This window comes from Drosophila nasuta, chromosome 2L (genome assembly GCF_023558535.2).
Source record: "Drosophila nasuta strain 15112-1781.00 chromosome 2L, ASM2355853v1, whole genome shotgun sequence".
Taxonomy (NCBI): domain Eukaryota; kingdom Metazoa; phylum Arthropoda; class Insecta; order Diptera; family Drosophilidae; genus Drosophila; species Drosophila nasuta.
The window spans coordinates 24215744-24232692 of NC_083455.1; the positions used below are offsets into that span (position 1 = coordinate 24215744).

The 16949-nt window shown below is 36.7% G+C and overlaps 5 protein-coding genes across 5 annotated transcripts in view; 1 reads left to right on the forward strand and 4 right to left on the reverse strand.

Annotated features, from left to right (window-relative positions):
- The first annotated feature begins 2117 nt into the window (after positions 1-2117).
- LOC132798906 (zinc finger protein 132) overlaps positions 2118-16949 on the forward strand; it is a 38324-nt gene continuing 23492 nt past the window's right edge. The window contains exon 1 of the mRNA XM_060810936.1: positions 2118-3440. Within this exon, the coding sequence (XP_060666919.1) occupies positions 2127-3440 (1314 nt within the window). The 5' untranslated portion in view covers positions 2118-2126. The remainder of the gene's footprint in view (positions 3441-16949) is intronic.
- On the reverse strand, positions 5599-6521 carry LOC132796645 (C-type lectin 37Db-like). The gene is made up of 2 exons (XM_060807894.1): positions 6434-6521; positions 5599-6371 (listed from the first exon to the last, which is right to left on the reverse strand). Exons 1-2 carry the CDS (start codon positions 6497-6499, stop codon positions 5655-5657), a joined length of 783 nt encoding a protein of 260 aa, XP_060663877.1. The 5' UTR covers positions 6500-6521; the 3' UTR covers positions 5599-5654.
- LOC132799014 (accessory gland protein Acp29AB-like) lies at positions 7242-8099 on the reverse strand. Its single transcript, XM_060811116.1, has 2 exons — positions 8018-8099; positions 7242-7949 (listed from the first exon to the last, which is right to left on the reverse strand). Exons 1-2 carry the CDS (start codon positions 8075-8077, stop codon positions 7242-7244), a joined length of 768 nt encoding a protein of 255 aa, XP_060667099.1. The 5' UTR covers positions 8078-8099.
- LOC132799018 (accessory gland protein Acp29AB-like) lies at positions 8793-9644 on the reverse strand. Its single transcript, XM_060811131.1, has 3 exons — positions 9569-9644; positions 8909-9509; positions 8793-8800 (listed from the first exon to the last, which is right to left on the reverse strand). The coding sequence occupies exons 1-3, from the start codon at positions 9626-9628 to the stop codon at positions 8793-8795; spliced, it is 669 nt and encodes a 222-aa protein (XP_060667114.1). The 5' UTR covers positions 9629-9644.
- LOC132798134 (accessory gland protein Acp29AB-like) lies at positions 15706-16759 on the reverse strand. Its single transcript, XM_060809870.1, has 2 exons — positions 16665-16759; positions 15706-16599 (listed from the first exon to the last, which is right to left on the reverse strand). Exons 1-2 carry the CDS (start codon positions 16728-16730, stop codon positions 15871-15873), a joined length of 795 nt encoding a protein of 264 aa, XP_060665853.1. The 5' UTR covers positions 16731-16759; the 3' UTR covers positions 15706-15870.

Below are 16949 nucleotides of genomic sequence, written 5' to 3' on the forward strand. Positions count from 1 at the left end.
GTCTTGTCTTGACTTTGACTTTGGATCTCAGCACATAAATTCGAGGATATGTGCAATTAGATGGCAATTAGATGTTTAAACGCCTCTTACGCACAAGCATGTACATATTTGTGTATGTGTAATAAGCAATTAACATGAATCACACACAAGCACACCCACACACACAGTCAAGTTTGAAAATCAGGCAGCCTACTAATTAGCCATATAAAAATTGGTAACAGCTCAGCCAAAATACTTGCAATAGTTGAAGGAGAGCAACAGAAAGATAGAGAGAGATAGAGAGCTGAAAGACTGGGCTGAGTAGTAGTATAAATAATTGTGCATGTGTTGCATGGCACGTTAATTGTTAAACAAACGCGCGTTTATCACTCAGAGCAACAACAACAATGGTCGCATCCCTGGCACCGTTAGCACAGTCTGGGCCAATATTGTCCTTGTCGTTTTGCCGCTCGTTTAGACGGATGAACGCAGCAGCAACAGCAGCAGCAAGAGCAACAACAACGGCTGTGTGTTGTGCTTCTCATTCCAACGAGAGCAAAGCATATCATCAACAGCAACAGCGCCAAATGCTTTGACATCCGCCTCCACGAGGCGGAGGCAGTGAGAATTGTTATGTTTTTCGTATTTAACCTCAGACATGGGCCTCGTTTGTATAAATTCCAGCAGCCACTGCCAACTGCTGCTGCAATTGTACTGTGGAAATTATTAACAACAGCAGCAGCAGCAGCAGTAACAACAACAACAACAAGAAGAGATGCTCGCGTTGGCGTCGACGCATCGTTCATCGCGCTCACATATGGCGGAAATGACACTTTTACATTTAGCCATCGCGCGCAAAACAGAGAGAGAGAGAGAGAGTGCGAGTGAGACGGCTAGAGAGCGCGACACGTACGCAACACAGACGCAATAAACTTCATTTGTGACAGGCCGCAATGCCAACAGGCGGACACGGACATAAACAGGAACACAAAACAGGCGCAAGGGATAAACGACAGAGTAGAGAGACACACACTCAGCACACATATCGCGTATACGCACAGTCAACCCGATGGCATGTCAACGCTGTGGTGAGCACTGAGGGAATGAGAGCAACAGCGACATTGGCCGCTGTTCACGCAGTTGCCAACATGCTTAATGAATAAACTGCGCTTGAAATATATGACCCACCACATTCCCTGCAATTCTCTTGCGCCGAGCGCTCAATGAAGAGCCTCAAAGCGCCGATAAATCATGCAAACGCTTCGTCTGGAGAATATAGACTCGCATAAAATGTGCAGCAGTTGAAGGGTGTAATGGCTTAATGGTAATGTAACATGCAGAAAATGGGATTTTCGGCATCCCGTCTGCCCGTCTGTCCGTTTGTATGAACTGACAGATCTCAGAAATTTGAAGAGATAGCGATGCGAAACTTGCTGACAATGTTCTTCAAATGCATATGCAGCTAAATAAATGCTGAGTTTATATGATGTCTCTCAAAATCTGAATTTTTAATGCTTCACTTATAATAAATAGATTTGTTGGGAATAAATCGGCCGCTACAGCATTCTTCTTTACTTAGTCCATTAGCATTTTAGGCTAGATCTTAAATTTTTAAAGGTATTATTGAATAAAATACATGGCTCAATGAATAAACAATATTATACAAAAAAAATAATTAAATTAAGCTTTTTTCGGTAATTTATAGATTCTAATATCCATTTTTTGAATGTTTTATTTACAAAAATTTAAAATCACAAAATTAAAGTTAAGGAAACAAGTAATTTTTATTCTCATTCAAATTATATTGGGTCTCTAAATAAATCTAACAGAGGTTTGATTGATCTTATAGGTATCTATTGGCATTAGCAAGCTAAGCTATCGGTATAATATATCGTCAGTTGATCATCAGTTGTTGGAAGTAGTAGATCTTCAATCGTAGGACGTTAAACAGCGGTCGTCAACAGCAAGCAGTATTATTTAAGTTAATCAAACTGTACGTATTATCAATTATGCGTATATTAAATAATGAAAGGTTTGTCTATATAACCAACAATTACTTAAATGCCATTTATTTACTAAGTTAAGCAAGCAATTTTTGAACTTAATCTGATTCCAATGTGATGCTCTTCTCCTTGCAGTTAACCATTATGCACAACCAGCAGGAATCAGATGAGCTGGAGGACACACATCTGTGCATCAAGTGCAATGCAACGATTGTGGGTCTCAGCAAGTACATACAGCATCGCAAGGGCAACTGCCTCAGCAACAATGCCAGAAATGCAGATACAAAGCAAGTGGCAGCGACAACAGCAACAACGGAGACGACTCCAACATCGGATCACAGCTACGATCACAGCTTTTCGCATTTCGCCGAGCCCGAAGCACCCAGCAGTTATTTGCGTAAAGCAAATGCCAGTCATGGGGGCAAGACATCCAAAACGCTGACCGAAGCCTACGATGCCAGCTACGAGCCGATGGGTGCCGATGTGTTCTTCTCGTCGCTGCAGCTGCAGAGTGTCTCCACGGGCGGCAAATCGAGTGCCACACGAGCAATGAACAACGAACGTGGAGGAAAAGAGGAGCAAGGCTGGCATGGAGATCCGCTGTTGAAGGCGATGCGCGATCAGGAGGAAAGCGATTTTAAGCCGTTGAAATTTGTGCATTCGCCCGAGGCAAGCGACGAAGAGGATGATGACGATGATCCAGATGACTTTGAGGCCGATGACGATGATCCCGATCACGATCACGATGCTGACGAGGATTACGATGTGACGCCACGTCGTCACTCGCCACCAGCTGTGCCCGCCACACACACAGGTGGCAAATGGAAACCCGAACATCGTCCGGCGCAGCTGCAACACACACATCTCGAACGCATCTCGCCCAGTTGGGATGAACCAGCCGAGGAGCAGCATCACGATCATCCGCCGGCAGAACATACGCATGGCAAATGGGTACCGGGCAGTAAGCAGCTGGAGTATCGCGAGAATATCGATCTGACCAAGTTGCAGCAACCGAACGCGAGCTATTGGTGCAACATCTGCTGTCGCCGCCTCAAGACGCGTCTCAACTATGAGCAACACTTGCGCAGCGCCTATCATCAGCGACGCGCCGAGGCCGAACGACAGCTGGAGCAGGCGAATCTCGAGGGCGACAATCTGACGCTCACCAAAGCCTTTCAACCCGTCGAACTTGAGCCACCTCGTCGCCAGCGTCGTTGTCGTCGTCAGCGTCGCACGCAGCTGCTGCGCTGTGAACTCTGTCGCCACAGCATGGCCCGCCATCTGATGGGCAAGCATCTCATCTCGCATTATCACTATCGACGCCTGCAGCAGCAGACGCAGCCACAGCGACAGAACTCGTTGCACGCCATACTCGAGCACATGGGCAGCATTGTGCGACAGGCGCCCTTCCAGTGTCTGCCCTGTCAATTCTATGCCAACACCGAGCAGGCCTTTCAGGTAGGTAAAGCTTTAACATATCGAGAAGCTATGAAATTAACACCACTTTGAAAAATCTTTCCCATCTTCACCATATCCCAATATAGTTTTTATTACATTAAGGAGTAACTAAGTTTTATACAGAGAAAATAAGATTGTGAACATTTATAACAAGTCAGTCTGTCCGTCTGAACACCTAGATCTAAAGCACTACAAGAAATAGAGCTGGATTCGATCCCTGTTTGCTTTGGTACTCTATAGTATATTTTAAACGTTATAGTATTACGATATACCAAATATCGGAATACAAGAGATATATCTGGATCCTGGTTGCTTTGGTTGAAAATCTAGTATATTTGATACACTATGGCGTATCTTGAATGTTATAGTATATCGATATACGAAATATAGATATACAAAGGATAGAGCTGTAATCGGGACCTGGTTGCTTTGATTGAAAATCTAGTACATTTTTGCCAAATATCGGCATACAATAAATAAAGATGTAGTCGGGTTCTGAATTTATTGTTTGACAATCTAGTTTATTTTGTACTCTATAGTATATTTTAAGCATTGTAGTATTTCAATATACCAAATATCGGGATACAAAGGATAGAGCTGAATTCCTGGTTGGTTTGGTTAAAAGTCTGGTACATTTTTGTACTCTATAGTATATTTTGAACGTTATAGTATATAGATATACCAAATATAGGTATACAAGGCCTGTAATCGGGTCTTGGCTGCTTCCATTGACAATCAGTATATTTTGTACTCTATAGTATATTTTGAACGTTATAGTATATCGATATATCAAATATCGGCATTCAAAAAATAAAGATGCAGTCGGGTCCTGATTTTATTGGTTGACCATCTAGTATATTTTGTACTCTATAGTATATTTTAAGCATTATAGTATATATGGTATATAGTATATACCATATTAGTAGTAGTTAGGCATCAAGCTCGGTGTTCGCTGCTCAATTATTATTCGAATTTAGAAATGATTTTTTTTTATATTTATTGTAAAGTTAAACAATCAATTTTTAGCACTTTTTATTGCAATTAGTTGTTTTGCTAAATTCATATAATTTACTTAAAAATTTGCTCTTCAACAATAACACTTTATTGAAATTTAGCATTGCAATTTATTCATCGTTGAATGACGCCTTGTGTAAAATACATTTATTTCTATTGAACGCATATTATATTGAATGGTTTAAGTAATTGTTATATTAATTTTCTAAATGTTCACAAATGAAGTAATTCAACAGTGCGCAATCCACGTTTCTTCGAGAGTAAAATCCATTGTTATCAAATAGCGTAAGACAAGATTTCGGACTCCAGTCACGTGAAAGCAATTCGCTTACTGGTGCTGTAAACCAAAACTTCAATTGTCCAAATGTAATTTCGTGGTATTGCCAAAAAGTTGGCTTATTCATCAGGCTGTTAATATGGCTTTCAAATTGAGGCTCAATATGGGGACCTGCCACACGGCCACCCGAAGACGAACACATCTCGCTTGCCGTTTTCCAATCCACTTTCTGAGTGCTTTCAATATAATAATATTTTTTTCCGTACTGCTTGTAACGATCATCAGAAACTGAGAGATTACGGCAGCTCACTTTCATGGAGTTTTGCAGAACGAGAATTAGAATTATACTTAAAGCAAATCGGATTCCCATTGCGAACTCTTTACTTGTTACTTTTACGTTTGAAAACCAAAACACGACTGTAGAATTTCACTCGATTGACCCGGTATAAATACGCTTATTTTTATTCTTTTTTATTGTCGCGTCTGCCATAAACTGATTTGATTAATACGAGGCAAATAAAAATTGATAACGTCGCTATACATATAAGGTCATCTTGATTTGCCTTATATAGTCAACAGCGATTAAATGATTGGAAAAGAACAAAAAAATTACAATACGTATTATATACATACGTATATGGAAATATTTACAATGTGTGGCAAGACAGCTTCGAGATTCTCCATAAACGGAATGAATTAAAACCGTACAATGTTGTCAATGTTTGCACTGAATAATTATTATAAACTTATTATCAGTATTGCCGAAAGTGCAAATCACTAGACAGAAATATACAGTATCTCTCAGTAAAAAAAAAAACAACGAAACTGAAATTGTAAATGAATATAAAAATAATAAATTAATGAGCATTTACTTCTTTATTTATTTGGCATAGAAATGAATAAAGTTTATATATTTTTAAATCTTACAACATTAGCGTCTTCTCGCAAATAAACAATTGTTTTGTATCACAATTCTCAACATTCATTAGATGCTTATTATCGTTAAATCTTAATTCAACGCAGTGCTCGCTCGATTCATAATTATAAGGTTCGCCATCATGCCAATTTAAATAACCCTCTTCGTCACCCTTGACAACCGAAACGTATTTCCCCTCTTTAGCTAAATCGCTAATTCCAATCCAATAATCTTTATCAGTCTGCAATTTCTCCTTAATTGCATTGAATTCATCCTGATTTTCGATACTAATTAAATGTCCACCTATGATAAAACATTTGTTGACTGCAACAAACCAATTGACTTCTTCAGATTCTTCAATATAATAATACTTTGATCCAATCCGCTGATAAGCTGGTCCAGGTATTGGCTTCTTATCTTCCTCCGCTTTATGAAGATGTTCCAACTGTTGCTCGACTTGTTTACCCTGTGATTTGATTTGTTGCAAAATTTGTTCACTTGCAGTGCTCAAGTCTCTAAATTTCTGTTGGATCGTATTATCCTGCAAATCGAATTTTGCCTCTAATATTTTCTTCGTGTTTGCCAGCTCCAACAAAAATTGTTTTTCATGAGCAAAATCAGTCATTTGTCGCTCTAAAGTCTTCGTATAATCTAACATAGGCTTCATGGCTCTAAAGCAATAATTTCCACAGATTGACTCAAGTTGCCTCGATTCCTGACAGCTCTATGAATGGAAACCGAATCATTTGAGAATCATCGAAAGCACGATTTATAAAGATTTCTTACTTCCGCACTGCCATACACAACGAGGACTAAGAGAAGGAGTCCAAATACTTGTATTATTATATTCATTTTGATTCACACAATATTAAACAGTGATGTGTTTTTGAACTGAAGCTCTTCTGGCAAAAACAGAACTTATATACCAAAAATATACTATATTTAGTTCATGTGTAACTGATTGGAATGCACGTAATGCACAATATGTGTTATGTAATTGAACTTAAGGTTATCAAAATTGAGACAAAGAAAGAGACGAGTCGTTGTCTATCACTTTCATTAATCTAAACATATAGTATTAATGGTTGAACGTGTTCGATAGACTCTGCTTCTAGATTTATACGAATAGAATTTTATGAAGGTTAAAATATTGAGCACTAAGGGCAACTTTTAGATTTGTTGTTGAAATAATAACTTTATTACAATTTAGTGTTTTTATTAAGTGCAGAAAGACATTGCCATAAGAAGCAAAAAATAAAAGAAAATACACCTTAATAAACAAAAATTGTATGAAAAACTGTTGCTATAATCGTGAAGACAATTCTTAAATAGCCCATTCAATTAAACAGATGTGTATTTATTTGAATAATAATATATTCATTTATCTTCATTTCGTAATTCGCAAATAACCAAAAACCAGCGCAGTGCATTGTCAGCATCATTATTACAATATTGTTTGGTTCGCTGTTTTATCAGCACAAATTTATGTTTCTCGGTCAATAAGAAGCAAAAGTGATTTATTTATTTCGAATATGTTAAGACGACAATAGTTAAACTGATAGTTTATTAAAAATTCATAAGTGTTGATGTCAATTTAGTTCTCTGTACGTTCACAAATAAACAAGTTCTTCTTTTCACATATACCATCATTCATTAGGTGATTTTCATTATGGAACCATAATTCACCGCAATGCTCGTTAAAAGACGCACCGTTATTTGGCTCATTAATATGCCAATTCAAAAACTTCGGCTTTTGACGAGTTACTACGGAAATAAATTCACCCTCTTTAGCTAAATCGTTAATGTCAATCCAATAATTTTTTGTAGCTTGCAGTTTCCCCTTGATTGCATTGAATTCATCCTGATTTTCGATACTAATTAAATGTCCACCTATGATAAAACATTTGTTGACTGCAACAAACCAATTGACTTCTTCAGATTCTTCAATATAATAATACTTTGATCCAATCCGCTGATAAGCTGGTCCAGGTATTGGCTTCTTAAGTTCCTCCGCTTTTTGAAGATGTTCCAACTGTTCCTTGACTTGTTTACCCTGTAATTTTATTTGTTCCATAATTTCTTCAGTTGCATTGCTCAAGTCTCCCAATTTCTGGTCAATCTTTTTATCCTGTGATGCAAATTTCTCCTCCATCATCTTATTCGTGCTCTCGAACTGCGACAAACATTTCGTTTGATGTTTAAAATCATTCACTTGGTTTTGTAGATTCCTCGTAACATTTAGCACAGGCTTCATAATATTCGAGCAGTAATTGACACAGCTCGTCTCTTGCTGTTTCGACTCCTGAAGATAGATGGAAATTGACTTTGAGATCATCCTAACGATAATTAATCGAATTAACATAGACTTACATCTTCACTGCCGTATACCACAAGGACTGAGGCAAGGAAAAAAACAAATAATGTGTTCATTTTGACTCACACAAAGTTAAATATCGAACTGAAGCTTTGAACCCATAACCAGAGTTTATATACCCAGAAAATATGTACTATATATTTGATATCAAATTTCTGGTGAAATAATTTATTGTTTTTCAGATTAAATTTGAAAGCTTTTTCTCAATTCAATTAAAAAATATTATATTTTCTTATCAGATGATTTTTAAAAATGATGGAATTTTAAATATCGTCAAATAAAAATACATTTCTAAAATATAGCCTCAATAAACTGTGCAATGTCCCGCTGGAATAATAATATATTCATTTATCTTCATCTATATTCATTTAATAAACAAAAAAACAGCGCAGTGCAATGTTCATTATTACCAATATCGTGTGGTTCATCAGACTTCCACATGCTCTCAAATAAATTATATTACCCATTTCGATTCGTACTAAATCTTTGATTAATAATAATCAAACATAATTTAGTGTTCACATCATTTTCAGCAGTAAAAACATTTGCCAAATTGTGTTATGAAATAATTTTTAATTCTAAATATATATCTGTGTCTAAGGCTATCGGAAAAGCAAACAATTTTTGGTACAGATATTCGGAATTACTGTTTCCTCAGAATATATTTATATTTTTGGGTCTATAAGAAACAAAAGTGATTTATTTTTTTTTAATATGAGAACAATAGTTAAACTGATAGTTCATTAAAAATTCAAAGGTGTTGATGTCAATTTAGTTCTCTGTACGTTCACAAATAAACAAGTTCTTATTTTCACATATAGCATCATTCATTAGGTGATTTTCATTATTGAACCATAATTCACCGCAATGCTCGTTAGAAGACTCACCGTTATTTGGTTCATAAATATGCCAATTCAAAAACTTCGGCTTTTGACCAGTTGCTACTGAAATAAATTCACCCTCCTTAGCTAAATCGTTAAGGTCAATCCAATAATCTTGGTTTGCTTGCAGTTTCCCCTTGACTGCATTGAATTCATCCTGATTTTGGAAGTTAACCAAATGTCCACCTAGGATAAGACATTTGTTGACTGCCCTAAACCAATTGACTTCTTCAGATTCTTCAATATAATAATACTTTGATCCAATCTTCTGATAAGGTGGTCCAGGTATTTGCTTCTTAAGTTCCTCCGTTTTATGAAGATGTTCCATTTGCTGCTCGACTTGTTTACCCTGTAATTTTATTTGTTCCATAATTTCTTCAGTTGCATTGCTCAAGTCTCCCAATTTCTGGTCAATCTTTTTATCCTGTGATGCAAATTTCTCCTCCATCATCTTATTCGTGCTCTCGAACTGCGACAAACATTTCGTTTGATGTTTAAAATCATTCACTTGGTTTTGTAGATTCCTCGTAACATTTAGCACAGGCTTCATAATATTCGAGCAGTAATTGACACAGCTCGTCTTTTGCTGCTTCGACTCCTGAAGATTCTATAGATGGAAATTGACTTTGAGATCATCTTAACGATCATTAATCGAATTAGACTTACATTTTCACTGCCGTATACCACAAGGACTGAGGCAAGGAAAAAAACAAATAATGTGTTCATTTTGACTCGCACAAAGTTAAATATCGAACTTAAGCTATTGGACCCATAACCAGAGTTTATATACCCAGAAAATATGTTCTATATACATACATAAACCAACACATTTCTTAGAATGCGGCTTGATATCAAATTTCTGGTGAAATTGTTTTTTGTTGTTCAGATGAAATTTGTAAGCTTTTTCTCAATTCAATTAAAAAATATTATATTTTCTTATCAGATGATTTTTAAAAATGATGGAATTTTAAATTGCGTCAAATAAAAGTACAGTTCTAAAATATAGCCTCAATAAACTGTGAACCTTATCACAATAAAACATATAGGAAAGCTACATCGAGTGTGCTTGACTGTGAAATACACGCTACCCGCTACCCGCAACAAAAACAAAACAATGCGGTACTTATTTTAAAATACACCAAATAATATACCGCAAAAATATAGTGCTCCATTCAAAATATACCAATGAGTGCAAAATATACCAGATTGTCAGCCAAATAAACTAAGACCTCTAATAAATGCTATCGAAAAACAATTATATTTCTATCCTTATAGTCTCTGAGATTTAGATGTTCATACAGACGGACATAGCTAGATCGTCTCGGCTGTTGACGCTAATCAGGAATATTAATACTTTATAGGGTCGGAGATACCTTCTTCTACCTGTTACACACATTTCTTGCCAAAACAAAATTATAAAAAACAGAACCTATATACGCAAAATATATTACACTGAAGAAAAGACAACTAATTCTAAGAGCATTAGCAACTTAAGCAAATCAGAAATACTAAACAGAAAATTAATTGTGTCAGCAGCAATATAAAGTAAATAAAGATTAAATAAATTAAACCTAAGTATATACGAGAAATGTATGTATAGTATAGCTGGTAAATATTAGGTCAAGGCCCGAGCCAGCAGGTCTTGAGGATGATATCGTTTTAATCTTCTCCTGACTGTAGTGCGATGACTTGGCGTTTGGCGCCTAGCCAGGCTGTTAGGGTGACCTCCAAGCATTTCCGTATATTTTTAAGAGTGCAGCAGCGACTTGACATGGCTTTCGAAATTGAGCCTTCTGTCTAGAACGGCTCCAAGGTATTCGCGTGATGCTGAGTGAGTTAACACTCTACCATTAAGCGTCACACACGGGCATTTTCGCGCTCGATTTGCGAAGGTCATGTTTGCGCATTTACCTGCATTGATGCACACGTTCCAATTCCTAGCCCATTCCTGAACTGCATCTAGTTATTCTTGGAGACCTATATTTGCAAGCTCTATGGAGCTGTTTTTGGTGAATACCGCAGTACCGTTAGCATAGGTTGCAATCCGTGTATCCTTTCGTGTAAGTGCTTTGATTGACGAGTGGGTGGGCATGTCAGCAGAGTATAGTGTATACAATGTTGGGCCAACACGCGCTTCTATAGACTTGATCGACGACGGGTCTATCTATCGGTCACCACATGAAAAGAGCATCCTTCTAAGAAGCTCCTTATTAGTAAGAAAAGCTGAGGTGTTAGCCATTTTTTGCTTTGTGAAGAAGTCCGGGATGCCACACTCTGCTGGATATCCAAGAAAGCAGCCACCGCATACTCTTTCGCCTCCAGCGCAAAGTTGACAACTCTATGAAGTTGCTCTGGGGTGCCATGCAGACTACGAAAACCAAACTCGAACTTGGGAATCGCACGGGTGACAGCCTCGACACTTATCATTCTGTTTAGAATCAGCCTCTCCATTATTTTTTCTAAAGAAGGAAGAAGACTGATAGGCCTGTAAGAATCCACATTTGATGGTTGCTTTATCATAATGATGCTCGCCGACTTCCAAGCACTCGGAAAGTATCCCAAACGCAGGATACTGTTGAACATGAGAGAATAGCAAAGCTTGATCTGGAAGTATTCTGATGGTCCAGCAAGTCCTCGCCAGGGGCTTTCTTTACTTTTAATTTCGAAATTAGTTGCTTAACTTCGTCCAGTGAGACAGGATCTGCGGGTAAAGTCATTTGAAACGGGGTTTCACTTCTGCTTTGTCTAGTGCGGCACCAGCCTCCTTTAGAGTCTTTAAAAGCAGACTCTGTTGTGGGTAGCGTCCTGTACCTTTTAGTTATTTTCCACAGGGAGTAGTTAGTAGAAGCATCCGTCCCTAAGATATCGAGCAAATTGCCAATTTGCATTTGTTTCCTGCGAACCAGGACTTTGTGAAGACGATTGGCCAATCTATTGTCAATCTGCTGGATTTGAGCATCACCAGCTCTGACGTACTCTCTTGTGACTTTGCGCTTAATTCGGAGAAGTTCGATGATTGCAGGAGGAAGCTGAAGCTGGCGTTGTTCATTCACATGTTGTAGGTTTCTAGGAGCAGCTCTTGTTGCAGTTTGTGTTAGTTGGTTCATGAAAATATTGATGGCGTTGTCAATATCCTCCTCTTGAATTTCCATGTTGAGGTCCAATTCCTCCTCCAAGTGCGCCTTGAAAATTCTCATATCGGCTCCACGAGCGAGTATACGATCGCGTAGTGGCTTCCTTGACGGAGTAGCGTAAGCTTTAGTCAGTCTAGAAGTGTGATCCGAAGAAAGTTCGTGCAGCGTTCTGTCATGAATCCTATTGCTGTTGATGCCATTGGTAACAAAAAAATCTATTGCTGATGGTGTAATTTGTGAGTTGTAGGAATAGAAAGTGGGCTCTCCCGTTGCCACAATCTGGTATTGGCTATTCGCTACTACTTCTTGCACAGTTTGCCTCTGGAGTAGGCACTCGGATTGCCACTCGTGGGGCCCCACTATGCATGTTTGGCATTGTAGTCACCTCCAGCAATAAATTTGTTACCAAACTCGGCGAACTGGGACTCAAATCCCACTTTGGTCCATGGTACATTGGGTGGGAGAGGTTAGTAGATTCACTCGAGCTATTTGTCTGTCCACAGAAGACTGTAGAGTGTAGTTCAATGTGGAGCGCACAATCACTGAGGTACCACCATTTGGAAAGAAGTATATCCTGGCAGAAATATACGCTGTCCTTCTTTCATATGTGTTTCTGTGGCCAGCATAACATCTATATTATGAGCACTAAGGAAAAACCGGAGATCCGACTTTAACAGTCGGTTGATTTTAACCGTGACCAGATTTCGAAATACCTTGTTTGCCTCCAATGTTTCTTGGACCAACTTAAATAATTGTTCCATTCTTGCGTTGAATTTATTATCAGGCAGCACGTTTGGGTCTCGCTGGTTATGTTTAAGAGCGCTTGGCCCAGGTTAAGCCCGTTTGGAGCGACCTCAGCGTAGGAAATATTGCAACTGACAGTGCTAGCAGGGATGAAACTCCGAGTGACGTCCTGGTTATGTCTTGCTCTCAAAGTGTTTCTGGAGGCAGGGAGCCTTGGTTTTGGTTATGGCATTCTGCTTTTTTTAGCCCTGGCTGGACATTTCTTGTCTGTTGAAGCATGATCACCTCCACAGTTGATGCACAAATAGTCATCACTAGTGAATAGTACCGAACCAGTCGTGTACGAGCCAGCGCACTTGCCACAGATTGGTTTTTGGAAGCAGAAACTTTTGGAGTGATTCATAATTGAAGGTATAAGTGTAAGAAAACTGTGATAAGTGTGATGTATGTATATGATATTGAGGACAGAAATGAGTCGTTGCCCTCTACTTAATAATAAGCATATAATGTATTGAATTCAGAATGTGTTATCAGAACAACGCCCAACAGTCTTTACTTTCGGTCTTTTACTATCAGAATTTCTAATAATAGAATACTGATTTCAATTTTGAAATTTGTTATTGAATCAATTCTTTTATTATATTTTAATGTTTTTGTCAAAAGCGCTCACATTGGAAATGCCATAAAAAGTGAAAATAAAAAAATATACATTTTTGTAAACATTTGTCTGAAGAAAAAAAACTGTTGCTACAATCGGATAAAAAATTCTTAAATAACCCATTCAATTATACAGATGTGTACTAATATTTATTAGGCTGGCTGGAATAATATTATATTTAACAATATTAATTTCTAAATTCGCAAATAAACAAAACTTTATTACTACATGTATTAAGAAACATTTTGAATTCTCCAAATGAATTCCACATACAACAATTGTAAATACCACCGCCATTGTTTGGTTCACCTGACTGCCACATAAAAAAATTTGCTCTCCGACCTGTAGAAATCGAAGTACATTCATCCTTATTAGCTAAAACGTTAATGTCAATCCAATAATTGTTGCCTGAATGCAGTTTCTGCTTGATTGCGTTAAATTCATCCAGATTTTGGATACTAACTAAATGTCCATCCATTGAGAGACATTTGTTGACTGCCCCAAACCAATTGACTTTTTCAGATTCTTCAATATAATAATATTTTGAACCAATCTTCTGATAAGGTGATCCAGGTATTTGCTTCTTAACTTCCTTCGCTTTTTGAAGATGTTCCAACTGTTTTTTGACTTGTTCTCCCTGTAATTCGATTTGTTGCACAATTTTTCCACGTGCAGTGCTCAAGTCTTTCCATTTCTGTTCAATCTTTTTGTCCTGCGAAGCAAATTTCTCCGCCAACAGTTTATTCGTGTTCTCCAGTTGCGCCAAACATTTCGTTTGATGTTTAAAATCATTCACTTGGTTTTGTAGATTCCTCGTAACGTTTAGCATAGGGTTTATAATATTCGAGCAGTAATTGACACAGTCCGTCTCTTGCTGCTTCGACTCCTGAAGATTCTATAGATGGAAATTGACTTTGAGATCATCTTAACGATCATTAATCGAATTAGACTTACATCTTCACTGCCGTATACCACAAGGACTGAGGCAAGGAGACAAACGAATAATGTGTTCATTTTGACTCGCACAAAGTTAAATATCGAACTGAAGCTATTGGACCCATAACCAGAGTTTATATACCCAGAAAATATGACCTATACATTATATTATATATACATATGTCAACTCATTTCTTAGAAGGCTGTTTGATATAAAATTTCTGGTGAAATAATTTATTGTTGTTCAGATGAAATGTCAATTAAAAACTATTAAAATTTCTTATCAGATGATTTATAACATGATGGAATTTGAAATTGCGTCAAATAAAAATACATTTCTAAAATATAGCCTCAATAAACTGTGCAATTTTTTACATACTTTTTTCGCAACTTTATCAGAACAAAACATATAGGAAAGCTACAACGAGTGTGCTTGATTGTAAAATACACAACTACCCAATAAAAATTAAAACAATGCGGTACTTATTTTAAATATACCGAATAATATAGCGAAAAAAAACAAAATATACCGAATTGTTTATTTGGTACATTGATATAGTACTACATTCAACATATAACAATGAGTGCAAAATATACCAGATTGTCAGCTAAAGCAACTAAGTCCTCTAGTAAATACTATCGAATAACAATTAAATCTCCAAAAAAAATAGTTTTCAACTTTGAAGTTTGCTCTGCGACTTGTAGAAATCGAAGTCAAGTTATCATTTTTATCTAAATCGTTAATGACAACCCAATAATTTTTATCGTTTTGCAGTTTCTGCTTAATTGCGATGAATTCATCCATATCTTGGATACTAACTAAATTGAGAGACATTTGTTGACTTCACCAAACCAATTGACTTTTTCAGAGTCATCAATATAATAATATTTTGAACCAATCTGCTGATAAGGGGGTCCAGGTATAAATCAAGTTGCTTCGATTCCTGACAGCTCTATGCATGGAAACCGGAACTTAGAATCATCTAATAGACAATGTATTAGGTGTACTTACTTCCTCACTGCCATAAACAGCTAGGACTAAGAAAAGGAGACCAAATATTTTTATATTCATTTTGATTCAAAAAATATTATGTACTGAAGTTTTCGTCGAACTGAGCTTCTTCTGCCAAAAGCCGAACTTAAATACTCAAAATATGTTATAGCTTATGTAACTGATGGCCTTGAAAAAACATTGTATATAGCGATCCAGATTTGAGATATGTATTTGATCTTGAGGTTATCATCAAGCGATTGTTTATAAAAATAGTATTTTCTTATAGTATATTGCTGAAAGTAGATTGTACTTTTTAACACAGTGTAATCTCTACTAGACGGACGCGCGTAGAATGTTTATTCAACCATATTAAACTTCAAACATTTGCAGTTAAAGTTGATTTATTTATTTCGAATATTCGCGAATAAAATATGCGATAATTATGCATCAATTGGTTGAAATAAAAAAGGAAAAAGTCGTCATACTTAAATTACATAACTTATTAGAGCTCGTTTCTATGTTCGCAAATAAACAATTGGTTTTTACTACATGTATCATCATTCATTTGAAAGTTACCATTACGATTCAATTCAACGCAATTCTCGATATCTTTCCAGTTGTTAGGTTCACCTGATTTCCAGTCAAAATAGGTTGCCCGGCGACCTGTGGCAATGGAAACATACTCTCCCTCCTTAGCTAGATCGTTAATGTCAATCCAATAATCTTTGTCATTCTGCAATTTGTGCTTGATTGCATTATTTTCCATCTTATTCTTGAAACTAGCCAAATGTCCACCAAGTGCCAGACATTTGTTAACTGCCTCAAACCAATTAACTTCTGAACTTTCTTCAATATAATAATATTTTGAACCAATTTTTTGATAAGGTGGACCAACTAATGTTTTTCGTACTTCAAGATTGTTAAGCTTTTGCTGGAACTTTACATCTTGCTGTTGTAATTGTTGTTGTATTCTCTCTGTTGCAATTTGTAGCTTTTGTTCGACATATTTATTTGTTTCAGTTTCATTACGTAAATTTGCGAAATTCTCTACAAACTTTTCATTCTGTAAATCTATTAGTTTTCCGAATTTCGTGAAACTGTTCATTGACTCATTCTTCAAGTCATCCAGTTTGCTCTGTAAGTCTTGCATTTTATTTAACGCAGGTTTTATAGCTTGAAGGCAATACTTTCGACACAGTGATTGCAGATTGATCAACTCGCTGCAGTTGTTCTGTAAATTTTTTAAACTCAACATTCACTTCACATTACTATTTTATAATAAATAGGTCTACTCACTTCTCCATTGCCCAACAGAATAAACATTGAGACTAGAAGTACAAAAAATACGCTCCGTATATTCATTTTAGCTTGAAAAAAATTGCAGAATTGTGAACTCTAAGAAACTGTTGCTCTTAAATGATTTGCTTCTGCTTAAATACCCAGAATATACTATATTTCGCTTAGAGATAAGACAGATAAAACTCATTGCATTAAATAAAATCTTATTGTACATAACGGAAATGATGTCTTATCACTAGATTTGCATTTAAGTTAATTACTTGTTTTATGTGCAACTTCCAT